The sequence below is a fragment of the Patagioenas fasciata genome, chromosome 1, assembly GCF_037038585.1.
Source record: "Patagioenas fasciata isolate bPatFas1 chromosome 1, bPatFas1.hap1, whole genome shotgun sequence".
Taxonomy (NCBI): Eukaryota; Metazoa; Chordata; class Aves; order Columbiformes; family Columbidae; genus Patagioenas; species Patagioenas fasciata.
In genome coordinates, this window is record NC_092520.1 from 29,979,490 (window position 1) to 30,001,453 (window position 21,964).

General features: G+C 42.5%; 1 protein-coding gene and 1 long non-coding RNA gene across 5 annotated transcripts in view; one reads left to right on the forward strand and one right to left on the reverse strand.

The window, feature by feature from the left end:
• The window catches only part of TMEM272 (transmembrane protein 272), a 28,944-nt gene extending 10,205 nt beyond the window's left edge, over positions 1-18,739 (forward strand). For 2 of the 4 annotated variants that reach the window (XM_065862237.2, XM_071805301.1), the window contains exons 3-5: positions 952-1,011; positions 7,622-7,704; positions 12,290-18,739. In XM_065862237.2, the coding sequence (XP_065718309.1) occupies positions 952-1,011; positions 7,622-7,704; positions 12,290-12,652 (506 nt within the window). In that variant the 3' untranslated portion in view covers positions 12,653-18,739. Of the gene's footprint in view, positions 1-951; positions 1,012-7,621; positions 7,705-12,289 lie in introns of those variants that run through there. The other 2 variants (XM_071805303.1, XM_065862422.2) reach the window with 2 other exon arrangements.
• Positions 17,674-21,718, reverse strand: LOC139827300 (uncharacterized). The gene is made up of 3 exons (XR_011737785.1): positions 21,633-21,718; positions 19,060-19,096; positions 17,674-17,809 (listed from the first exon to the last, which is right to left on the reverse strand). It is a non-coding gene; the product is annotated as an uncharacterized lncRNA (long non-coding RNA).
• Between the last annotated feature and the right edge of the window lie 246 nt (positions 21,719-21,964).

Consider the following 21,964-nt stretch of genomic DNA (forward strand, 5'->3'; position numbering starts at 1 on the left):
CGACTTGCAGATTGAGCCATTTGCAGGAGAGCTCTGCAGGGATGCTCACCACAGAATGTCCTCATTAAGCTTTACTCTCATTTTGCAGGGCAGTGTTTCACTTTAATATTGCCAAGTGTTCATGATTAGGCACACAGGTGACAGCTCTTGTAAGACAGGCTGCTCACACTGTTCTTGACGCTGTTGTTTCTCACTTTCTGCCGAGGTAAGCATTCATCCCCTGCAGCACTAGGCTGTGCTGGGAAAATATCAGGGCTCAGATACACCTGTGGCTCTCTGGGGAGTAACTAAGTACCTCAGGTCTGCTCATCCATGGGAAGAGCCTGTGTGCATCCCCAAGAGCATCTTTCCATGCAGCTTAAGCTGATCCCACTCCTTGCAGGGAGGCTGTTGCATTTGTGTTCATGAGCTGAGCTGTGTTGGGGAGGTGGACCAGCCAGAAACTATTCACATCTGCAATAAAGACAGTTTATTTAGCTGTCAATGAAAACTGAGTGGAATGGCATTAAAGCTGCTATTTGCTTAGCAAACAGATACGGCTCATCAGTTGCCATGGATTAGGTGATGCAAAGTTACTCGTTACTGCGCAGTCACCTGGCGGCCTCTCTGAAGCTGATGCTGTGGCTGAGTCCTTACCCTTGCAATAAGATAGATGTTGTAGCAAAAAAAAAGCAGTTTGTGTCTCTCATTGCTCTTTCACTGATACAAGGATTAACAATGTAGAGTTAAAAAATGGAGGCCTGTGCTCTGGGAGAATGATAAACACTTGTTGGTCTCATAATCTCAAATGCTGCACCACAAATGTGATATTCCCACCCCACTGAGTGCACTCCACTTCTTGCTGCACAGCTTTATGGCAAAAGACCATTTGCAAAGCATTGGAGAAAACTTCTGCTCTTTAATGAACTTCAACCAGCCCCAGTAACACTGTCTTTCTTTTCTTTTTCACAGCATGCTTTATATTTGGGCTCCTCACTTTCCTTGCCTTACCACTGTCCATGACTTTTACAGGTAAGCTGACTACTACAGCAATTTTAAAATATGAGCTTCCCAGCACTGTGTGGCAGGTGAACACGTCTGGTGGGAGAAAAGAGTTGGAAAACGTAAAGTTTCCAACTGTTACACATGTATGTTGGTATTTTAGCTTCAGACAGAATCCCAGCCCACACTGCAAGGTGGGGAGGAAGCAGTGCTTCAATTCTGACCCTGTTTGTCTTAAATACCTCTCTGGCATGTCTCACCTCAACACGGGAGGTGTCAGGGAACTTGGAGACTTTACCAATACATTTTTGTAGCTCACGAGGTTTGGGTTTCTTTAAATTTAACCATAATCCTGAAATTTCTAGTTGTGCATTGCTTATTTTGAGTGCACTTCTCATTATTTCTTTCTACCATGAAGCTGTGAGCTTGTTCTGAGCCTCAGACCTATTTTAACTCACTTTTTACTGGTGTATTTACTTCAACTCAATTGCTTGCTTAGGCTACCAGCACCTGGCAAAGGGCTGTGGGTGTTTTGGCTCTGTCTGTGGGAAGAAGCTCAGAATCTGACACACGAGAAGATTTCATTAATCAGGATCCCTCTGTATTAACTGCACTGCAAAAATCTTAGAAGTCTAGGACTTGAAGGGAAGAAGAGATGATCTAGGCTGCTATTTCTCCAGCTTTTTGAAAGTGAGACCTGTTTTTTGGCTGATCTGTTTCTATAATACCCTCTAAAGGCTGGATTTGTGAGTAGCATTTTAAGATCAAATATTTAAGAAAGGAAAATTCTTTGAGCTGCAGAATTTTATACACTTTTAAACTCCATAAGGCTCTCTTCTTTATTAAGCATCACCTTTTCCCTTTCCATTAACATAGATTTTGTTGTTGTTTTAAAAAACCTGAGCATTTTCTAACATTTCATTGCTCCCTTTGGGCCTTTCACATCCTTCCCAGGGGTTGCAAGCATCATGTGAGAAATACTGGTAGAGACAGCGGCCCACCTCCGCTTGCAGACAGGCTCACGGCATCCCTGACAGATGTCTGACTTGCCCTTGCTCAAGGAAATTCCACCGCTTCCCAAGCAGCCTATTTCAGCATTTTATTGCTCTCACAGACAAAATATTTTTTCCCCATATCCAACCTAAATCTTGCCTGCGGCAAATTAAACAGATTACAGCCTCTCCTACACGCCATGGTCACAAAGACAGATTGGTCACCATCCTACTCAGGAGAACCTTTGAACTGTTTGAAGAAGGTCGCTATTATAACCCCATTCCATATTCTTTTTTTTTTTTTTTTTCCCCAGAGATCTCAAAAACCTACTTCTTTCAACCTGACCTCATGTGTCACTGTTTCTATAGCTTTTCCTTTTGCATTTTGCCTCCTCCATTGGCCTCTGGCCAATGTAACAACTTTTTTTTTTATTTTATTTCACCTCAAAAAAAATCCCAAAATCTGATTTTTTATTTACGTTGAATTTTTCTCTCCTATACACAGTGTTCAGCTTTATTGGCTGTCACCTCATAGATTTTGGGTGTCTTTTTTCAGTGTATCCAGATCACTTTGAAATTTAAGTCTTGTCCTCAAGAGGCCTTACAATCATTCCAGATGGGTGTCCTTCAGAAGTTGTTCACCTTCTGCCTCATCCTTCATGAAAGACGGTGCAAAGGAACTCTACATGCAGATGCTGTGGGCAAGATGCAGCCCACCTAGATTTGGACTGTACACATCTGTAACCAAGCTAAGTGCCATGCGTTGCCCTTGCAGGTAGTTTAGAGAAATGGGCATTTCTGGCAATGAAAATCCCATACCCTTGTTTAGGTGTCTGCAATGAGATGAAATGGCTTCTAAGGGAGTGAGGACATCCAGCCTGTTGGTGTCTATAATTGGCCAAACCCATAAAAAGAGTGTTCAGCTAAAGGCTGGTGCTGCTTCCTTCATCTGGGGCCTTCCGAATACCAGCAGTAACCATGGTAGGATTCTGATTAGGACATCCTAATTAGGAATTAGGGAGTTCAAACGAGGGATTAAGGAGCAATTAGGAAGCAGGGAGATGGACTGAACTGTTACATCTCAACACTTAGGCTCTTACGCTTATCCATCACTTAAAATTGCTATTGATCCCATAAGAGGATTTAAGCTTTAGCTTTTCCCCAGGCTGACTATGCCTGAGCTGTGGAACAAGGGTGGGAAGGCATAATTCGAAGTGTGGTACAGCTTGCATGCATATTGACAGCTGGCCTTCTGGAAAGGAATCCAGGGCTGGAATCTGACTACTGAGAAACATAATTTCCTAGGAATATTTCATAATATCTTTAAGATCAGTGAGAAGTGGAAAGTGTATGGTAAGATATTAGCCTGGGGCTCTGGGTATCTCCTGCATCAGATAAAGAGCCCTTTTTTTTCAACTTACAGAAATTAAGAGATAATGTCACTGTAATATAGCATTGTCAGAGGATATTGGTTTCCTGCAGCTACACATCTGCAAAGACATTTTTAGGAAAATGAAATGTCAAGGAAAATACAGATATTTATTTTCCAAGCAAAAGCCTCTGATTTTCTGATAACATCAGGTTACCACGATCTCGGAGAATAACTTGCTGATGTGCCTCCAGTCATTTTAGCTCCTGCTTTCTGCAGAGGAAAACTGTGAGATATTTTCAAATGTAAACAAATAGATTACAATATTTGTTAAAACTCAGAGATGAGTAACTGGTAGCCCCAGTAATAATTACACACTAAGATTATACACTTTTTAAATTTGGTAGTACTGTAAATCACAGTATAAGATGCATGAATAGGACTCAATAAATTTTCCAAGCTCCAGACTTGTGACATCATTTAAGTCACAGATTGTTTAGCAGCTTTCTAACTTATACTGGTAGAGATTATTTTTTTTTCCCCAGCTAAACATTCCAAAAGTAAAGAGATCTATGGAAGGACCTCATAGAGCTTTTTGAGAATATTTTTTAGCTTCCAGGACAGTGAAGGATTGCTTCCAATAACACATTATTGCAAGTTGTCCAGACTACCTTTATACACAGTGTTCCCCAGGGGTAGCTAAATCACACTTGAAAGCTGATGACATCATTTTCTCATCAGGCAGTCTAAATTTTCCCCTGTTCAAATTTAACTCAGTACTACTCCTCATGCTCATATCTACATCAAATAACTCCTCAACTCTCCAAATAACTGTCTGAAGTCTATTCTCATATCCTGCACCTTTACACAGGAGCCAGTCTTGTTCTTTAACGGTTGTTGTCAACATAATCTTTCCTTGCATCTCAGTCCTTCAGCCACTCACTGTCTCTGTGAGTTACCTCTGACTTGCTGATATGTTTTCTGATAAAATGGTAGCCAGAAGGAATTACTTTGCAATAAGTCCTAACAGCACCTCGATCCTAACACAAAGCCCACTGTCCAGGGCCTGACTGAGCCGTGTGCTAAGTGATGGCAGCTGCAGTCATCCACTGGGAACAGCAGAAAATGCTCTGGCACTTTGTGTCCTCTGCCTCTTGCTAGAAGAGAAGTGAGGAGCAGGCAACAGATGCCAGAGTAACCTTGCTCTACAGCAGCCCTCCTTTACTACGGGATGCACTTCAGCCATTTTCAGCTGCCTGAGAAGACCAAAGTAGCTAAAATGAGCGAAATGCTGTATTTTCTGTCATTCATCCTGACCCCTCATCTCACGGATAATTGTGAGTCATGAGGACACTTGGTTAGTAGTGATCCATTGTGGGCCATCCTGCAACACTGCCCAAACCAGTGTCCTTAGAGAAGCTCATATCTTGGTTGCTCTTTCCACTTTTCTGGACTTTGTGTCCCGGATCCCACTGCAGTGTTGTTCTGTGGTAGCCAAGAGGTAAAATGTGCAAGCACCTCTGCTTCTCCAAGCTTCCTCTCTCTTTTTTTTTCTTTGGACAAAAAGCTGTTGGATATCCCTGCTATATTTGATTATCATAGAATCATTTTAGTTAGAAGAGACCCTCAGGATCATCAAGTCCAACCATAACCTAATTCTAGCACTAAACCATGTCCCTAAGAACCCTGTCTAAATGCCTTTTAAACACCTTCAGGGATGGTGACTCTACCACCTGCCTGGGCAGCCTGTTCCAATGCCTGACAACCCTTGCAAAGCAAGGATCTTGCAAAGGTTGCTGGTTTATTCATTTGGACTCACATGTTGGCCTCTGTAGTGATCAGGTTCAATTGCTCTTGACTCTAAATCGCAGATCGCTCTGGCTTGCAGTGAGCATTGGCCTAGAAGCAGAGCTTTGATCTCCCATGGTCAATGTATCCCATCATTAACAGTCACAGAAAAACATACCTGGTGCTCATGGGAGAGAAGGGCTAGCATGGATGCTCTCCTACCAGTTTTCATGTTCCCAAATAAATCAGGCATGAGCAGTGTGTGAATTGATTGGCCCATGATGTGTGTTCGTAGATTTTACTGTAACAAACATCAGTCCCCATCTGTCAACAGGAGGTCCATATTTCCTATTCATCTATAGTGCTGTATTTTTAAAGTTACTACAGTATTGCCTCTTTTTACGTCCTCTTTTGCTGTCATATCTGCAATATTCTCCCAAAACCTACAGAGTACCACTGCCTGCCATTCAAATCTTCCCCAAGACTGACTCCTATCATGTTATGTATATGAAAGGACTCCACAGTAGATTTGTCTGGGAAACAGAATCACAACTCCATTAAAAAAAAAAAAGCGCATGTGTTGTTGATATTTTTTTTTGCCTCAAATCAAAATCTCAGTAACACACTGGAAATAGCAATTGCCCAGGTTCCTAAACTGAAATATATTCCCTGAGATCCCTGGCCAGCTGCTTTTGTGGCAGGCTGTTACAGGGCCAAGGACTCCAGAAACCCTGGCAGCTGCTTTCTGAAAATTATATAATTCATTATGATTTCCCCGCAGCTGACCCCTGTGAAGTTGGGAGTCTGAGCAGGTCTTGGTGTTACCTAGTGGCAAAATGGACAAAAACCAGCAGGCTTGTAACAGGGGACAAAAAGGGAGAGAGTCCAAATCCATCCATGTCCAGCCCTTTTCAATTATGAGAAGGCTGGTAAGAAATACCTAGTGTAGAATAGTCCACTGGACTCCACAGCCCTCACACACAGCAGATTACAAAACATTGCACAGCACCCTACGACTAACGTAAGAACTATAGCAAGCAACCACAATCCAAAACAACTGTAATATGCCATGCTAAGAGTGTAGGAGAGATTCTGGACATTAGCGATGTTCTGGACGAGCAGTAGCAGTGGATTTGGTGGGTACATTGACAAGACGAAGAGGAGTACAGCTACAGAAGAAGACAAAACTACCCCACGGGTACTTCCTTCCTGATCCCAGACCCCTGTTCAGTGTAGTTCTGAACATGGAGGCAAGATGTTCCACCTGAGAGATGTTTAGCACTAAGACCAGCACATTGCTTTCAGTATCCTGCCTCTGGATAACCCCAATTGTTCTGAGAAAAGTCAAAATTTCTCCTTGAAAATGACTTATACACCAAGAAGAAAACAGAAAAACCTTTCTGGGCTCTGCAACTGATCAGCACATATTCTTAAACATGATATCAACAATAATAAAATTATAGTATAATGAGCAGTTTAAAATTGACTAAAGGTGCCATTGGGTAGGAGACTTGAGCAGCGGATTAATCTCTGCTAACTTTAGATATCTTCAGCTGACTGTCTGGATTCCACGTATAGCAATGGAGAGAAAGAAGCACTTTCAGGGCCCAACTCATCTGACCTATTTTAAATGCCTATCTTAGGATGAGAGGAATTGAACTTTACAAGTGTCTATTCCTCCCTATTGACTATAAAGACAGTCTAGGAAACTAGTTCAGCTATGGATGCCCGCATTGCAGACATCTATATTTGGACAGATGAGTCTCACTGCCACAGACCTGTATCACAAGCTTCAGTGTCTACTGCCAGCAACATCCTTATACTGCCATACACTCCCTTCCCCAAAATGTACTCAGCTTTCTCTTTCTAACAGCAGATTTGAGGGTTGCCAGGATCCCTGGCTCCATAACAACCAATGCTTTTAGCCTCCAGCAACCCAAACAGCCTGGAAGCTTGAGATTCTGTGGGTCCGATTCAGCTGCTTGGGAAGATAAACTGGTTCCAGGCGCTCCCACGGGCGCTGGCTCCCAAAGCTTGAGGCATCTGACTAAGGAACATGCCACACTCACAGATGCCAATGAGCAGAAAAGGCCTGAGAGAAGCTTACCAGAATTCCTTCTTTTCACAAATTCAATGAATTTTCTGTTGCTGATGAAAATGCCCTGTCCAGCTCAGTCAATCATTTATTTAACAAAGATGCGGTGGCTGAAGCTAGTGACCTGTGTATGTGGCTCAGATCAGTAATGTCAGAGCAACAACAATGCTGTTGTTATCTTTGCTCTCTCCCTTCTCCTGCCTTTTGATTCTTCATCCCTGTAGTGGGAGATGCAAACCCCCTTTAATTCAGCCCCCATTTCAGTAGATAGATGCTGGGTACAATTCTTGGGTCTAAGCACTACACTTCACACTACAGCATCTTGAGCTTTCACTGTACAGCTTGTTGTACTATTTGATCACTTGAGATAACAAACATTTAATTTTTGCTGTTCAGGAATGAAGTTTTTGGAAGATTGCCCAGTTCAGCCACTAATTCCATTATATCTGTTGGTGGGTGGCGTGATTGGCAGCTTAAAGGTAATGTGCTTTCTATGTGTGAAAAGTATTTTGTGTGATTACATTTTGACTTGCTAGTTAAGACATAATGATGGCTCCAGACATCTATGTGCATGCAGTACTGAAGAGAGCTATCTTGATTGAACTGTGCTTGTTTCAGCACCTAAAGCACATGTCAGTCAAGTGAGATGCTAATGAGTTCAGCATTCAGCATTGTCCCACACATTGTGGTGTGACTTTCTCCTACATCACAGCATCTGTGCTACCATCCCTACTGAGGGAAATGACTACATAACTTGGATGCCTATGGTAAATGGGCTCCTATTTTCCCAAGCTGTTCTCCAAGCCTGTCAGACCTTTCTCCTTCATTTTCAGACATGTGGCCTGGACAAAAAGTCAAGCTACTCTCCTAGTTTTGGGAATACTATAAAATGACAGGTGTTTGTACATAGCCCTTCAGAAGTTCAATTCACTCCCACTCTGGCCTGGCCAGAAGCAATGACTATGCATCAGTGTGCCTTCCTTCCAGAGTAAATAAGCAGAGCTTATTCATCTAGGCACGGTATTTTCTAGCCACAGCTACCTGTCTTCTAGTGGACTGTGCTCACTTACACCTTTGCTGCTTGACAAGCAGACACACCCCCATACCTGTGTTACACCCTGGTCACTAAAAAAGCTATGACTGACTCTTTGTTGACTCTATGGTAAAGGATTGCCCCGTTCTGACAGTTCCTTTGCAGACTGTGTTACCTGGCAGCTAGTGGGCATGGAGAGGCTTGTCACAACAAACTGCAGAGCTAGTTCAAGGCTTTTCAGCAGGATTAAGCAGAACTGTTTTTTGCTGTCCCAACAATGTTCCTGCCAGCAGTAGAGCTGAAGGAAAAGCTTTGGAAAGACACCACTGGGGCATGAAGGGCTAAAAACAGCAAGTGCTGCAGCTGGAAGGGAAGCCTGTACTGGTAGCAGTGTCTGTCCTGCACAGCTAATGGGGGCAGCAGCAGCCTGGCACCCAGCCTGCCTTCCTAGGAGTCTGGCACCAGCAGAACATAGCATCACAGAATAGTTTGAGTTGGAAGGGACCTTCAAAGGTCACCTACTCCAACCCCTCTACAATGAGCAGGGACATCTCCAACTAGATCAGGTTGCTCAGAGCCCCGTCCAGCCCGGCCTTGAAAGTCTCCAGGGATGGGGCCTCTACTAATTCTCTAGGCCAGTGTTTTACCACCCTCATTGTAAAAGATTTCTTCTTTGTCTCTAACCTGAATCTCCCCTCTTTTAGTCTGAGACCATTACCCCTTGTCCTATCACAACAGGCCCCGCTATAAAGTCTATCCCCATCTTTCTAATAGGCCGCTTTTAAGTACTGAAAGGCCACAATAAGCTCCCCTTGGAGCCTTGTCTTTTTGAAGCTGAAAAACCCCAACTCTCTCAGCCTGTCCTCACAGCAGAGCTGTACCAGCCCTCTGACACTTCATGTCCCTCCCCTGGACCCTCTCCAACAGGTCCATGTCTTTCCTGTACTGAGTGCCCCAGAGCTGGATGGAGGGCTCCAGGTGGGGTCACAACAGAGCAGGGTAGAGCAGACAGGGTAGACCCGAGGGGCTCTGGCCCAGTGCTTCAGTACAGGCAGCCTGTCCCTTGAAAGGGAACCTGCTCATCTCTGACTTGACAGCACTGCATATTTCAGCCTGCAGACACAGCAGACAGGCACTATCTATATTCCCCTTTGATAATGTTTCTAGACCCTTTTTTTCACCAGGATTGAAAGAATGGGGAAGAATATTCCTCTGCAAATCTCTGCATCCCCTACACTCTTTCACAGTGGTATCCAAAACCTCAATATATCACTGGGATATGAACCATCCACCCCCAAGGACCTTTGGTCAGTAAATAAGTAGATGGAGAAAAAAAGTGCTTAATGCTGTTATAAGGCATTTGTTATGCTATGAGTTCTACTGGCAAATGCTTAGTCATTCGATCACACCAGTGGACTTATCTGTGTAATCAAAGGTTCATTTAATAATAGTTTAGAAAAGATTAGAGCAGAATTGAAAGGACATTTTAATGTTAATGAACTGAAGCCTTAATCAAAAACGTTGGCTGTTTCTTAGCTATTTCTGGTTTAAAGTCAGTTTTTCTCACCCTAAATTAGATGCTAAGTGGGTCAGTTAATATTCCTGCTGACATCAAATAATGGCTTGAATTTGGCTTCAGCAGACAGCAGGACTGCGTATTTTGCAGTCTGGCAATACAATTTGTCAGAATTTGGTGCACCTAACTCACAGTGTCATCTCATAGAGCTTGATCTGTAGCCAAATTCCACCTGTCTCAACTCTACCCCCTGTTATGTTCATGAGACTGCACCAACTTCTATCGAAGTGGTGCGTAAGCAGTACAATTGCTTGACTTCTGAGAGTTAAAAGGTCAGAGAATGGGTACAGGATGAAGTTTGAGTGAATGCTTTCCTGTGATGGACATCATCTAATGGCAAGTCATTCTGGCCCAGGTCTGTACAGGTCTGTAAGGTCCTCATCTGTTTCTTTAGCAACTCCGGCCTTATAAAAGGCAATAGTAACTTTATGAAGTTCACCAAGGCAACTGAACCATTCTACCGTGTCCAGAGAGGCCTGCTGAATTCAGGTCATGCTGCTCCATAAATGTGTATTCAACAGTTATTAAGAATGTGAGCAACAGCCAGAATTTGTTTCAATCATAGCTTGGCAAGGCAATGTCCACAAAAATGAAATGCACTTTCCATGAGCTGTTTAGATGCAGTTGAGATTTGTAAACCTAAAAGTAGGTTTCTCCCCCTTCCTCAGAACCAATGCTTATCTGCTATTTAACTCCACTCCCATCGCTGAGCTTGGTAAAGCCTGAGTACAGGCAGCTCCCTATGTGATGAGCTCACCTCAAAGCTAAGGAGCTGCACAGAGCTTCAGGTCAAGCCACACGTCCCCATGCGGAAACCTCAGACTCACTGCCCGGGTAGGTTTATCCCCCCTGTGTGTCATGAGCCTGCCCAGGATAACTGTTCACCTGAAAAAAAGAAGATACTCTGCCGGACTGGACAAGCCTGTCAATTTGAGTGCTCAGATGGATGTGAGACATCCAGTGGAAACACATTTTTTTTTTGCCTGTGTTGATGGTGGCACCTTAATCCCTGTTTCTCACAAATTGGTACCAACATCTGGGCTAGGAAAAGAGCTGGTTTTGTGAAAAAAATATTTAATAACTTAAACATAATTGAACAGTTTTACAGGGAAGAACAAGAGAATCCTCTTCTCAGGATGTCCTGGATCCTCTCGCTAAGCCTTGCTTCTAGAAAATGGGGCGCATAGACTAAAATCTGAACCAGGTAGAACAAAAACACAAATGGATTTTCTTTAGCCAGTGTTCTCCCCATTAATCAGTGACTAATGGAGAAGGAAGATTATAAAATGAGGGGTGCTCTTCTCTCTCATTTCAAACAGAAACATGAGCACAGAATATAACTTTTGGACAGAGAACATGGCTGAGAACCCCTTTTTGGACAGTACAGCCCTCCCTGCAACCTCCCCATCTATATTTTTTATCTTTCTCTTTGAATTTCACTCCTGGTTGGTCCAGGCAGCTTCCTCCTCAGTTGGTTTCTTAGAGTCGCATTTCAAAGGACACAGCTCCCTGTGGGGAGACTTGCACAAGAAGCTGAGTACCTAAAAAGTGAGTGAGGTTTCTGCAAGGAGGACAGCTAGGTGGTTGTGTTGCAACATCTAATGCCTTGAGGACTGGGCCACATGCTGCAGGTGTAGTAAGTTAACACACAAGTTTTACAATGTTTGGTCCAAATCATTGTTGGGCCCTGTACATACCTCTCCTGTAAATCTACCAAAATTAAGGAAGCCATATAGAGGATAGAAATTTGAAAGTTTCTCTACACTGCAGTCTACCTACCTACATCCTATTGCCATGACTAAACTAGAAGTTTTCTAAATGTCGCTGATGAGTCCTACTGCATTCCCTGTAAACCAGACCTTCCTAACCTCATGGTATCATGGTCTTCCACCTATTTCTCTACTGGTTCTGACTAAAGGCAGGAATGGAGCAATCTGAGAAAATGACGCTTAATTGAAGAAAACTTGACAATCATTCCAAGTATCTGAAGCAATTTATTCAGGGTTTAGGTCAAAGTCTAGACCCTTCATAATTTTATTTAAGCTGATTCATCTAGATAGCTGTGGAAAATGCCGTTAGGACAGACAAGTCCACCCACTACAAGGCAGGAACTACTTTACTTAAGTCATTTAGCAGTTACTCTAATCTATTCTTAAAAGCCTCCAGCATGGGAGCTGCTGCCATCTCCATACACAATCTGTTCTCATGCCTTTCCGTCCTTACCATCGGCATTTTTTTTCCCATATTCGGCCTAAGCCTCACTGGTGAATAAAGTGTAGGGAAAAAATGAATTATTTGCCAGCAGGACCTGCCTCATTTGTGGCTCCTCAGCTGCCCCTTACATGATTTTCCCACACCCAATTTTAATTTGGCCCAAAGGCTGGCAGTGGCCAGAAGGTGTTCAGACTTTCTGCAGCCAATTTACTTATTCCCTTTTCTCTTCCAATGCCTCCAGGTGACTCTCCTCCTGTACGACTCAACCAGGATGCGGCAGCTGCTTTCCAAGTCTGTTGTGATTGATGATGACGATGACGACGAATATCCCTGGAGGCAGAATGCTCACAAGTACTACATCCATCTAACCCTCAGCCTTTTCCTCTTTCTCTGGTTCATTCTTGGGAACTACTGGGTTTTTTCTGTATACCTGCCAAATTTCATCCCGCCTTTCCATCAGCCTCAGGATTACTGTGACAAAACCCTGTACATTTTTGCTGTTGGTGTTCTCATTATCAGCCATACTGTTCTCTTTCTCCTTATCTTTTGTAGCTGCTGCATATATTGTTTTTCCAGGCAAAGATACTCTTCGGAGGAAGACTAATTGCCACATAAATAAAGCGCCAGATGTATGGGAAAGAGTGTAGAACAAAGAAGAGGCAATAATTCACCCTTGTATACATCTTTGTTGTACTATATGTATGTATGATAGCAGTCAACTGCAAGAGGAAATTGTACAATACAGTGCCATCTGGAAATAGCTAAGCTGGAATACAGCATAGGCCATGTAAAATTCCTGCTACAGATGCCAGGGTGCACTCTTGCTAATTTCTACATCCCTGTTTTAACTCTTGGATATTCTATTTGGAGAAAGCTCTTGCAGATGGCAACCTCCTCTAAAACCGGGTCCCCTTATGTCATTTCAGCATAGTACATCTTTGCCTATAAAAGCAGCCATGTTGTCCTCTTCCCTGGAATCTGAACATCTCCATAACCTTGCTGAGGTGTGTCACTGTCCCTGCATTACAGGTGGGGGATCTGAGACAAAGGGCTGTATTCAGACCACCCTGCATGGCACGTGGACTTTGACAGTAACATAGATGCGCACTAGAGAGCTATCCAGGCCACTGTTGGACCAGTCAGTAAAGCAGCCATGATAGCAATACCAGCATGTATAAAAGGCAGTCTGAATATGGCCCCCAGTTCTCTTCTCAATTTGGATTAGAAAGCATATATTTCCAACTTTGGTGCTAAAACAGATAGTCTGTGTATATCCATATATACCAAATACATCCCAAATCAGCCAACGTAGCTTTGCAAGTCTTTGGCAGAACAAGGAACTGAGCTGCTTGAGTATCAGATCAGTGCTTTAACCAGGGCTTGGCATTCCTCAGCCTCCCCCTCTCCCCTTTTTGCATAGCAGTAATTAGTCACTACCACACCAACACAAAGATGGTTATCAAACCATTGTGACCAAGTTCACAGAAAAATTGATGATATTATGTTGGTATTTTAAACATAAAACGTGATGATAATAAGACACAGGCAGGGATGCGAGAATTTCATGCAGACAGGTTCACTACAGCAGTTCTCGGGCTGTGGTGTGAGTGTACCTTTGATTTGTTCACCTTGGTGCTGTACATATGGAAATCAATACTTAATGGACAGATGTAAAGAAAACAGCTTTTAAGTCAACAGCAGTGTCAGCTTTAAAAGCAACAGCATGCACAGAGACAATTGTATTGTGATATGTACTGGAACAAGCCCACGACTAGTTCTGGCAGATTGTTATTTTATGTGTTGATGACTGCAGTGTAAAAGTGCCCTTTCTGCTTTTGCTTTTATGCACTTCTTTTAATATGTTCAAAATGGAGGGGGTCCTCTCTGTACAAGCATGAGGGTGGCCTCATGCACAGGAAGAGGATGTGTGTTTTGGGTATTTTTTCTGTTAAAACCCACACAGCTGCAACCTATGTTTTAGAGAAATCTAAAATAATTATGTGATGCCTGTGGAAGAATGAGATCTGTAAAATAACCTCCACAATATCCCACATCTGAACAAGCTCTGCTCAACCATCCTTTCTTTAGTTCAAGAAGGACAGGGAACTGCTGGAGAGAGTCCAGCGCAGGGCAACAAAGATGATTAAGGGAGTGGAGCACCTCCCATATGAGGAAAGGTTGAGGGAGCTGGGGCTCTTTAGTTTGGAGGAGACTGAGCGATGACCTCATTAATGCTTATAAATATATAAAGGGTGAGTGTCACAAGGATGGAGCCAGGCTCTTCTTGGTGACAACCAATGGTAAGACAAGGGGTAATGGGTTCAAACTGCAACACAAGAGGTTCCACTTAAATATGAGAAGAAACTTCTCAGTGAGGGTGCCAGAGCACTGGAATAGGCTGCCCAGGGAGGTTGTGGAGTCTCCTTCTCTGGAGACATTCAAACCCACCTGGACACATTCCTGTGTAACCTCAACTGGGTGTTCCTGCTCTGGCAGGGGGATTGGGCTAGATTATCTGTTGAGGTTCCTTCCAGTCCCTAAAATTCTGTGATTCTGTGATTCCTGGGACTCAGGTTGAACACGGTGTAACATCTGTGGGAGCCACCTGTTTTCAGCCATGAACATTTATCTCAGGGGCTGTTCTATAGATAATTCAGGGTGCATTTGGTTCATAAGGGTTTTAATTCAGGCCCTGGCTTTAATTGTTTATTTTCAGAAAACCAGTCCTTGAAAGAAGTTGGGATAAAGGGTGAAATAATCTGACAAGAGGGCAGCATCAGTGTCGCACTACCCTGCTCTGCAGTGGCCACTCAGAGGTCACAGTCAGGCTGTCCCTGCTCAGAAATCCATGGAATGGGAATTATTATACTAACACTGCCAGCTGATTCAGGCCATGCACGGTGGTATGTAGGGAGATATGACCAATAGAAATCTTTCCTTTTATTCAGGAGGCTCAGATTGTGTCTGGGAGAAAGCACAGGCCGCGCTTTCCCAAGAGCTGCTCCACCCCACACTCTCCGCTGCCTCTCTAAAGGTACTACGCATTTCTGAAACATAACTGCTGCCAATGGTGGAATGCTAGAATTCCTTCTTCCCATCCCAAATACTTCATTGGCTCAGCACTTGGGCTCCTGGATTTCAGTGCTCATTTCTGAACTGATCTAAGTGATTTTACCTTCAGCAGAGAGCATCTTTAATTCATTAAGATGCCAAAGTGTTTAAGAAATTGCCTATCAGCAGGCATAACTCCATCCATCACTCAAATGCAACAAAGCAGCTGTTTATCATTACACAGAAACTCTACCCAAAAGCGTGGAACAGGCATAAAAAGAGAAAATTATACTCAGTTGATAATGCAAAATAAATCTAACAAGAAAGTAGCTACAGACTCTTCACCCATAGGACTCAAGTACAAACTTCCCTGTTCTTGAAAAATGCCGCTAGAATCATTCTTGATCACAAACAATTAAGGGCTCATACTCCTGATTAAGTCTCAATTGATTCCCTTGTCACTGCACAGCCAGCAACCTTGAAGCAAGTGATGATGTGTGCTCTGCTATCTGAGCAAATTTGAGGTGATTTTAGTTCAGCCCAGAGGAGATGTAAGATCATTCACATTGCCTTCTGTTTTCTGCATGCCTGTGTGAGCACACTTACAGCAGCTGAGCAGATGTGCAACGATTTATCAAACTTCAGCCACACAATGGTAAGCCTGAGGCCTACGTCTCATTCACAGGAGGCTAAGACTGACTGTTTCTCTATGGTCTACCACGAAGGCTTAATTCTCTAGGTATGAGAATCATCAACATCTTGGGGAAGTGCTGCTAGATCACAGTGCTAGTGTTCAGTACCTGGCTGGCACAAACACAAAATGAGAGAGGAGGTTTTAATGAAGCTGAAGGCATTTGTGAAATACTTTGAAGTTACACAGAGTAAGCAAAAAGCTTTGTTAGGACTGGGAGCGGAAAATTCTGAATTGATAGTATTTCCCTTTACTTGTGTACATCAGTAAGTTATAGCACATGCAAGTGTGAACATCAGCACCTCCAAAATAGCTGGAGCCATGAATTCTGTATCCAGAAAGGTGTGCATGTGCCTTCTGCACATTCACTGTCACCACCTCCTTCAGCAGGCTGGAGTCATGCAGGTGTGGAGCAGGGACACCTGGTGTTGGACATACAGTTAAATACAACTGAGTTACAAGCGACTTAAGAAGTTAACACTTTTCTCCTGAACCACCTGCAGCAGCATAGTTTCTCTTGGGTTGCTCCAACGGCTAAATAAAGCACTCTGCTTAAACCCAAATGGAAGTAGTTTAATTGAAGGCACTTTATCTCACTTTGGGGTAAGCTGGGGACACGTGCATGGTCCACAACACCTTAACTTGCAAGCACCAACTTTTTAAATGGTGACAAATGGATGGCGTCCCAGACATATGCGCAGTCCCTGGAGGAGTAGGCACATTTCTTCAGCAAACAGCTGTGGGGGAATTAAGTCATTACACAGCCCAAAGGTCAAGTGGCTGAAAATACTATCTACACCTCGGTATGAAAATGTCTAATATTTTGGCACTAGACTAAAATTACGAACAGGACTAAAATTACGAATAGAAAATGAATGTCTTCTGGAAACGGAACAAAACACACCCTTAACCTAATTATTATGAACTCAGAAATGTGCTGACTACAATGCAGGAAAACAGCTTTAACTGTTCTAGTTAAATCTTGTCCCCTTCTTGAGAAAAAAAAGGTAAATTTCTAGCTTTTAAAAGAAAAATTATACATGGTTTCAATGGATTAGATAGCTTTCTCACTGCTATTATAGTTGTGGGTACTACAGAAATCTAATAATATAAAGACACAAAGACATTTCTGCATGCACACATGAACTCTAGACATATACATATCATAAATTCAATGGCAGAAGCCATGAAATAAATCACACTTATTACAGTTTATTGCCCACAGTACATTTCTCTTCCCACTACTCCACCTTCTTGAATAATGGGCATAATATTCCAAACCTCTAGGGAGCAGCTTCCCACAGCTATTTTAAAAGCTGCAGCAAGACAGGCAAATGTTTTGTTCCTTCATCCCAGCTGTTGAACACAGACAGCTCCTACCTGCTGACCCAAAGAAGAGAGGAAAAATGTGCATCAGACCTATCATCACAGACCTCATCTCTGCAGGAACAGAAACAGGAACCTTGTGCTGTTGAAGTAGATCTCTCTCACACAGCACTCACTTTGAGCTTTATGAGGTACCAAGACATCAGACTTTAGAACTACAAGGTTACTATGCATTAGAACAAAACAAAACAAACAAAACCCCCAACAAACAAACAAAACAACAAAACAAAAACAAAAACCATCAAAACAGGCAGAATTTGTTCTAGCTTTTGTCAAGAGCTGTCTCGAATGTCTCAGAACCTGAAATGTGAACAGGTGGTATAAATGAGCCTAAATGCTTTGACTTTATAGGCAAAGGGCTACAAAGATTAAACCAGTGAATTTTCTATACATTGTACAACATTTAAAACCAGATCAGTTTCTGCAAGTTATCTTGAATCTTATCTCTGATTATTCATCTTTTCCAGATTCTAGCCAATAAGAACTTTGCATCACAATGAAGAGACATGTATGTTCTACATATAACATAGAAAGGATTGTTACATCAGGATTGCAATTTGAAATTGTTGCTTCTTGGCTTACATTTCTTGAGGTTCCTGTTCACTAGTGGAGTCCATGAAAGTCCCACAGTTGCTAGTCATAAGAGGAAAAATAAATAATTTTTACAAAGTATAATATTTGAGGGAAAACAAAAAAGGCTGACAAGTGCAATTCGATACTGCATAGTAGAAGAAAACAAGGTACAAGGAAGTTGCTAAAAGAACAATGGTGTATTAAAAGAACAGGTTTCTGAGAATATTGTGTGAAGTTCTGAGAAAACACATATACATGTTTGTTAAAAGTGAATTTCTATTAAATGCTTCATTTGAATAAAAATGCAGGGAGAAGATATTGACCAGTGTAAGTGCATGTGCCTCTGTGATCTGAGTTTAAAAATTCAGGTACTTTACATTTACCAGTCATGCTAATTATAATCAACTCTGCTGCAATTTCACTGAGATAGTTAGATGAGAGACTGATTTCACCCACAGATTTGAATCTAAACCATACTGACTCTTCTGTATGATCATTAATACTCAAGCAAAGGGGGAATCTGTGATACCTTTCCCTGTGCTGCAGTATAACAGTTCAAAAGTTAAAGGTGCCCTGAGATGCCAACTCTGGGCCTGCAGGCCAATGTGCATAAAAGTTTTTTTTAACAAGATCCTCATTTTCCATGTGAGTTTGGTACCTGCGTATCTTTTGCATTTGAATCTCAGTCCTTTAGAAAAAACAAAACTTTAGCCTTTCAATATCAAGATGAAATGAGTACACAGGGTGCAAACAGTGGAGAAAAAAATCCACAGGGCACACTAATTCACAAGTTTCTATAGACAACACCTTTTTATTATCAATGCTTATTTTTGTTTTTTGTATTGCTATTCTGCATGGATTTCATGTTACTATATGTATCAGAATATAGCAGAAAAACAGTTGTTTCACTATTTTTAATGGACTTAAAAAAATTTGTCCAGCAACAGGTGAAATAAGACTTTTAATAAATGGCTCTGATGGGTATTTGCAGAGGAGTGTTTGGCTCCATAGCTTTACGTGGATAAGTTTTACATCTCTCTGTGGTTTCTGCTACCACAACAAGTGGAATGCTCACAGACATAAACTTTCAGTCCATTCCTTTGGCATTTGAACACAATGTACAGCAACCATATAAGCTGAGGTGTGTCTATTGCCCTGCTTGTAGACATCTTTTAGTGGACACACACTACTAGATAATGTCTGCAACTTAGTGGTAACAACTGTTCTGAAATAATTAACCCTAAAGAGCTGTAAGATTTGCGGAAGAATAACAAAAATAAGAGAAAAGACTGGAGTATAGTAGAACTCACCTGAGTTAATAAGGCCATGAGCATCCCTGTCCAAGAGCTGGTAGTAAGAACAGTAAGATCCAGTAGAAGAGTGGTAAGAAGAGAAACAGGTAGTTGAAGGAAATATTAGTATAGATAACTGCATTACTGTCACAGCCTAGCAAAAAAACAGGTGTGCATTCCAGTATGTTGCCTACTGTAAGGACATAAATGTAATTTCTCAGTCATGGAAATCATAAAGTTGATCTTTTATTGACTAAAACTTTTATTTTCTAAGATGCAAATCAACTAGAAAGCTCCCACTATTTTAAAAACAGTTATATACTAAAGCATGCATATACTAGTTGATACAAAGGAGATTAATTAGGTCAGCAGCAGGTTTAGCTGCTGCTGCCAGTCAATTCTTTTCACTTTGGGAGGATGCTCAACAGTCCCTCCCCTTGCCGGGATGTGCCTGTCCCTGAGAGACCCCACAGGCTCTCAGAAACCCAACCCTCTGAAGTTGATGGAGCAAACTTATACTTCTGGTAAAGCAAATAAGAGGTTCCTTTTACCAGCCCCTGAGTAAAAAGGAGTGATTGAGCTACACTGATGACACACTGCCACATTTGTTTCTTGAGAAGAAAAGGCTATTTGGTCTGGGGAAAGCCTGACTGTTCATTAGAAACAACAGTGCTGATGACAGCAGCTGGCAAACTTCGTGATGACTTGGGTACAAGACCACACAACAAAGAAAATAGCCCACTGTTCAGAAAAACACCACACATGCCAGAACTTTGACCCCTCCCTGTGCTCAGGATGAGCAGCTTTTGCTTCTCTCACCCTGCTAATAGCATAAGCACTTCAGACACGTCCCTGAGACCTCAGGGCCTGGATGTTCCTCTTCACCCACTTGCCAAACGCTCTGCTTCAGCCAGGCAAAGGCAAGAGTGCTGACTGTCTCTCCCCAGGCTGCTGACAGCTCTTAATTGGTCCTACATTCACTTGGGCAGCGCAAGTTTTTAAAGTTGGAGCTTTCAAGCATTCTGCACCCAGAGCTGAGGCCAACATGGCAAATGCAGCGTCGGGAGTGGCTCCCACAGAGACAGTGGCTTCCACACAGTTGCCACTTCTTTTGAAAATGTGGCCCCAATTACAGATGCTGAGCTTTGCTGCAAAGCTGGCCCTTAAAGGCTGCTCCTGTTCCCATTGCAATCAGTGATGACATTCTGATTGATTTAATGGGGGCAGGCCCAGAGACTTAATTAGAAAATTGGTAACTCCAAGGAAGTGAGAGAATGCACAACAGATCTCCAGTAGGACACAGGCAAAGGAGCCAGTTGTCCAGTTGTACTTAAGACAGAGATTTCAGCCTCTTAAAAAAAAAAAAAAAAAAGGATAATAAAAGTGATTGGCAAGATGACCTTGAAGCTGCTCTTAAACATCTTGTATAATATACAGTTGGTTTTCAGCTCTTGAGTACTCTGTCTGCCTTTTTGATCTGTCCTCTGGGAAGAAAATATGAAAGATGCTAAAACACACAGCCCTTAACGGCAATCAGTATTTTCAACTTCCCTCTTGTGTTGGGAAGCAATTAAAACTTTGCTTAAAACTTCTTACTCTTTGACAGGTACAAAGATGGATTACATCTAAGGTGTGTTTTCCATATTAGTCCAGCTGGGGCCAAAGAGGCATTTTTCATCAGCCCTCGTGTTTTAAGAAGATACTGATATTCTCAATTCACTACTGTATGAAATATTCTGATATCTGGAGGCTCACAGTTGCAACACTCCAGAATTTTTATTTGCTTTGAGAATTATCTGCATTCATGGAGGGCTTGCATAACAGACTTGGAGTCTATTTCTACACTGGAAAACGCATTTATGTGAATGCAGGATCACCAGCGCCAGGCTAAGCTGTGCAGAGTTAACCCTGGTGCAGTCTTATCCATAGTGCTTGGGAATTAATTATTCCTTGAGCAGACTATCCCCCAGACAATGCCTGAGCTTGTCTTGGACAGAAGTAGCTGTTTAATACCTACGGAGAGCCTGGGCATCAATGAACATTTGCCTAGTTTGGGCAATAAGAGGATCACGACCTGGAAATGTGCTCTGGGTTATCTGATAGTGTAGGTATACTTTAAGTGTTGTAGTCCTCAAGGGGAACCATTAACTTGGGTATGTTATATCAGGACTCAACACTGACAGGATGAAGCTGTTTTGTTCTGTGCTCAAATGACAGAAATGTAAGGAGCTCAACAGACCTGTCGCTCTCTTGATCCTCCCCATTCCAGTGGGGCAGCCACGCTACACATATATAAACAGCCGCTGGCTGTGATAACTACATGAGATGTTGGCTGTCAAGCCATGAGAAGAACTTGTTTAAAAAAATCCCTCACATTTGGAGCAGTCTCCTATCTGAGTTTAATGCTAAGCTAGTAGCAACCAGGAAAAAAACCAAAAGCCATAACCTTCAAAATTTCCAAAGCTCCAGAATGGATTATAATTTAGCTAACAAGGTGTATCAACCTAGAATTCAGTAGAAAAGGCAACATGCAGCCAAAACTCTTGATGTGAGTGGAAATTTTGCCAACTCTTGGCAAAACTATGTCTTACCTTTCTTCTGTATGCAGCCCATAATGCCTTGTCACTGTGATAGCTGGGTTAGCAGAGAGCATTCATACAATCTCTACAGTCTCCTGCCTCTGGAACAACAATACAAAAGCAAAACATCACAGGGGGTGAAATGAGGTAGCGGAAACATTTAGGTGTTGGGACAATGTGAGGCAGCTCACTTCTGATGTGAAGCTGTTCAGACAGACAGAGAGAGATTTCATGGCTGAAAAATTTATGCAGAGATGTGGCAATGCAGTGCTGCGACAATTCCTTTCTGGGTGCAAGTTTAGGCCCTCACTATGGAAAAAGCAGAAATCCATCAGTTGGGTGTG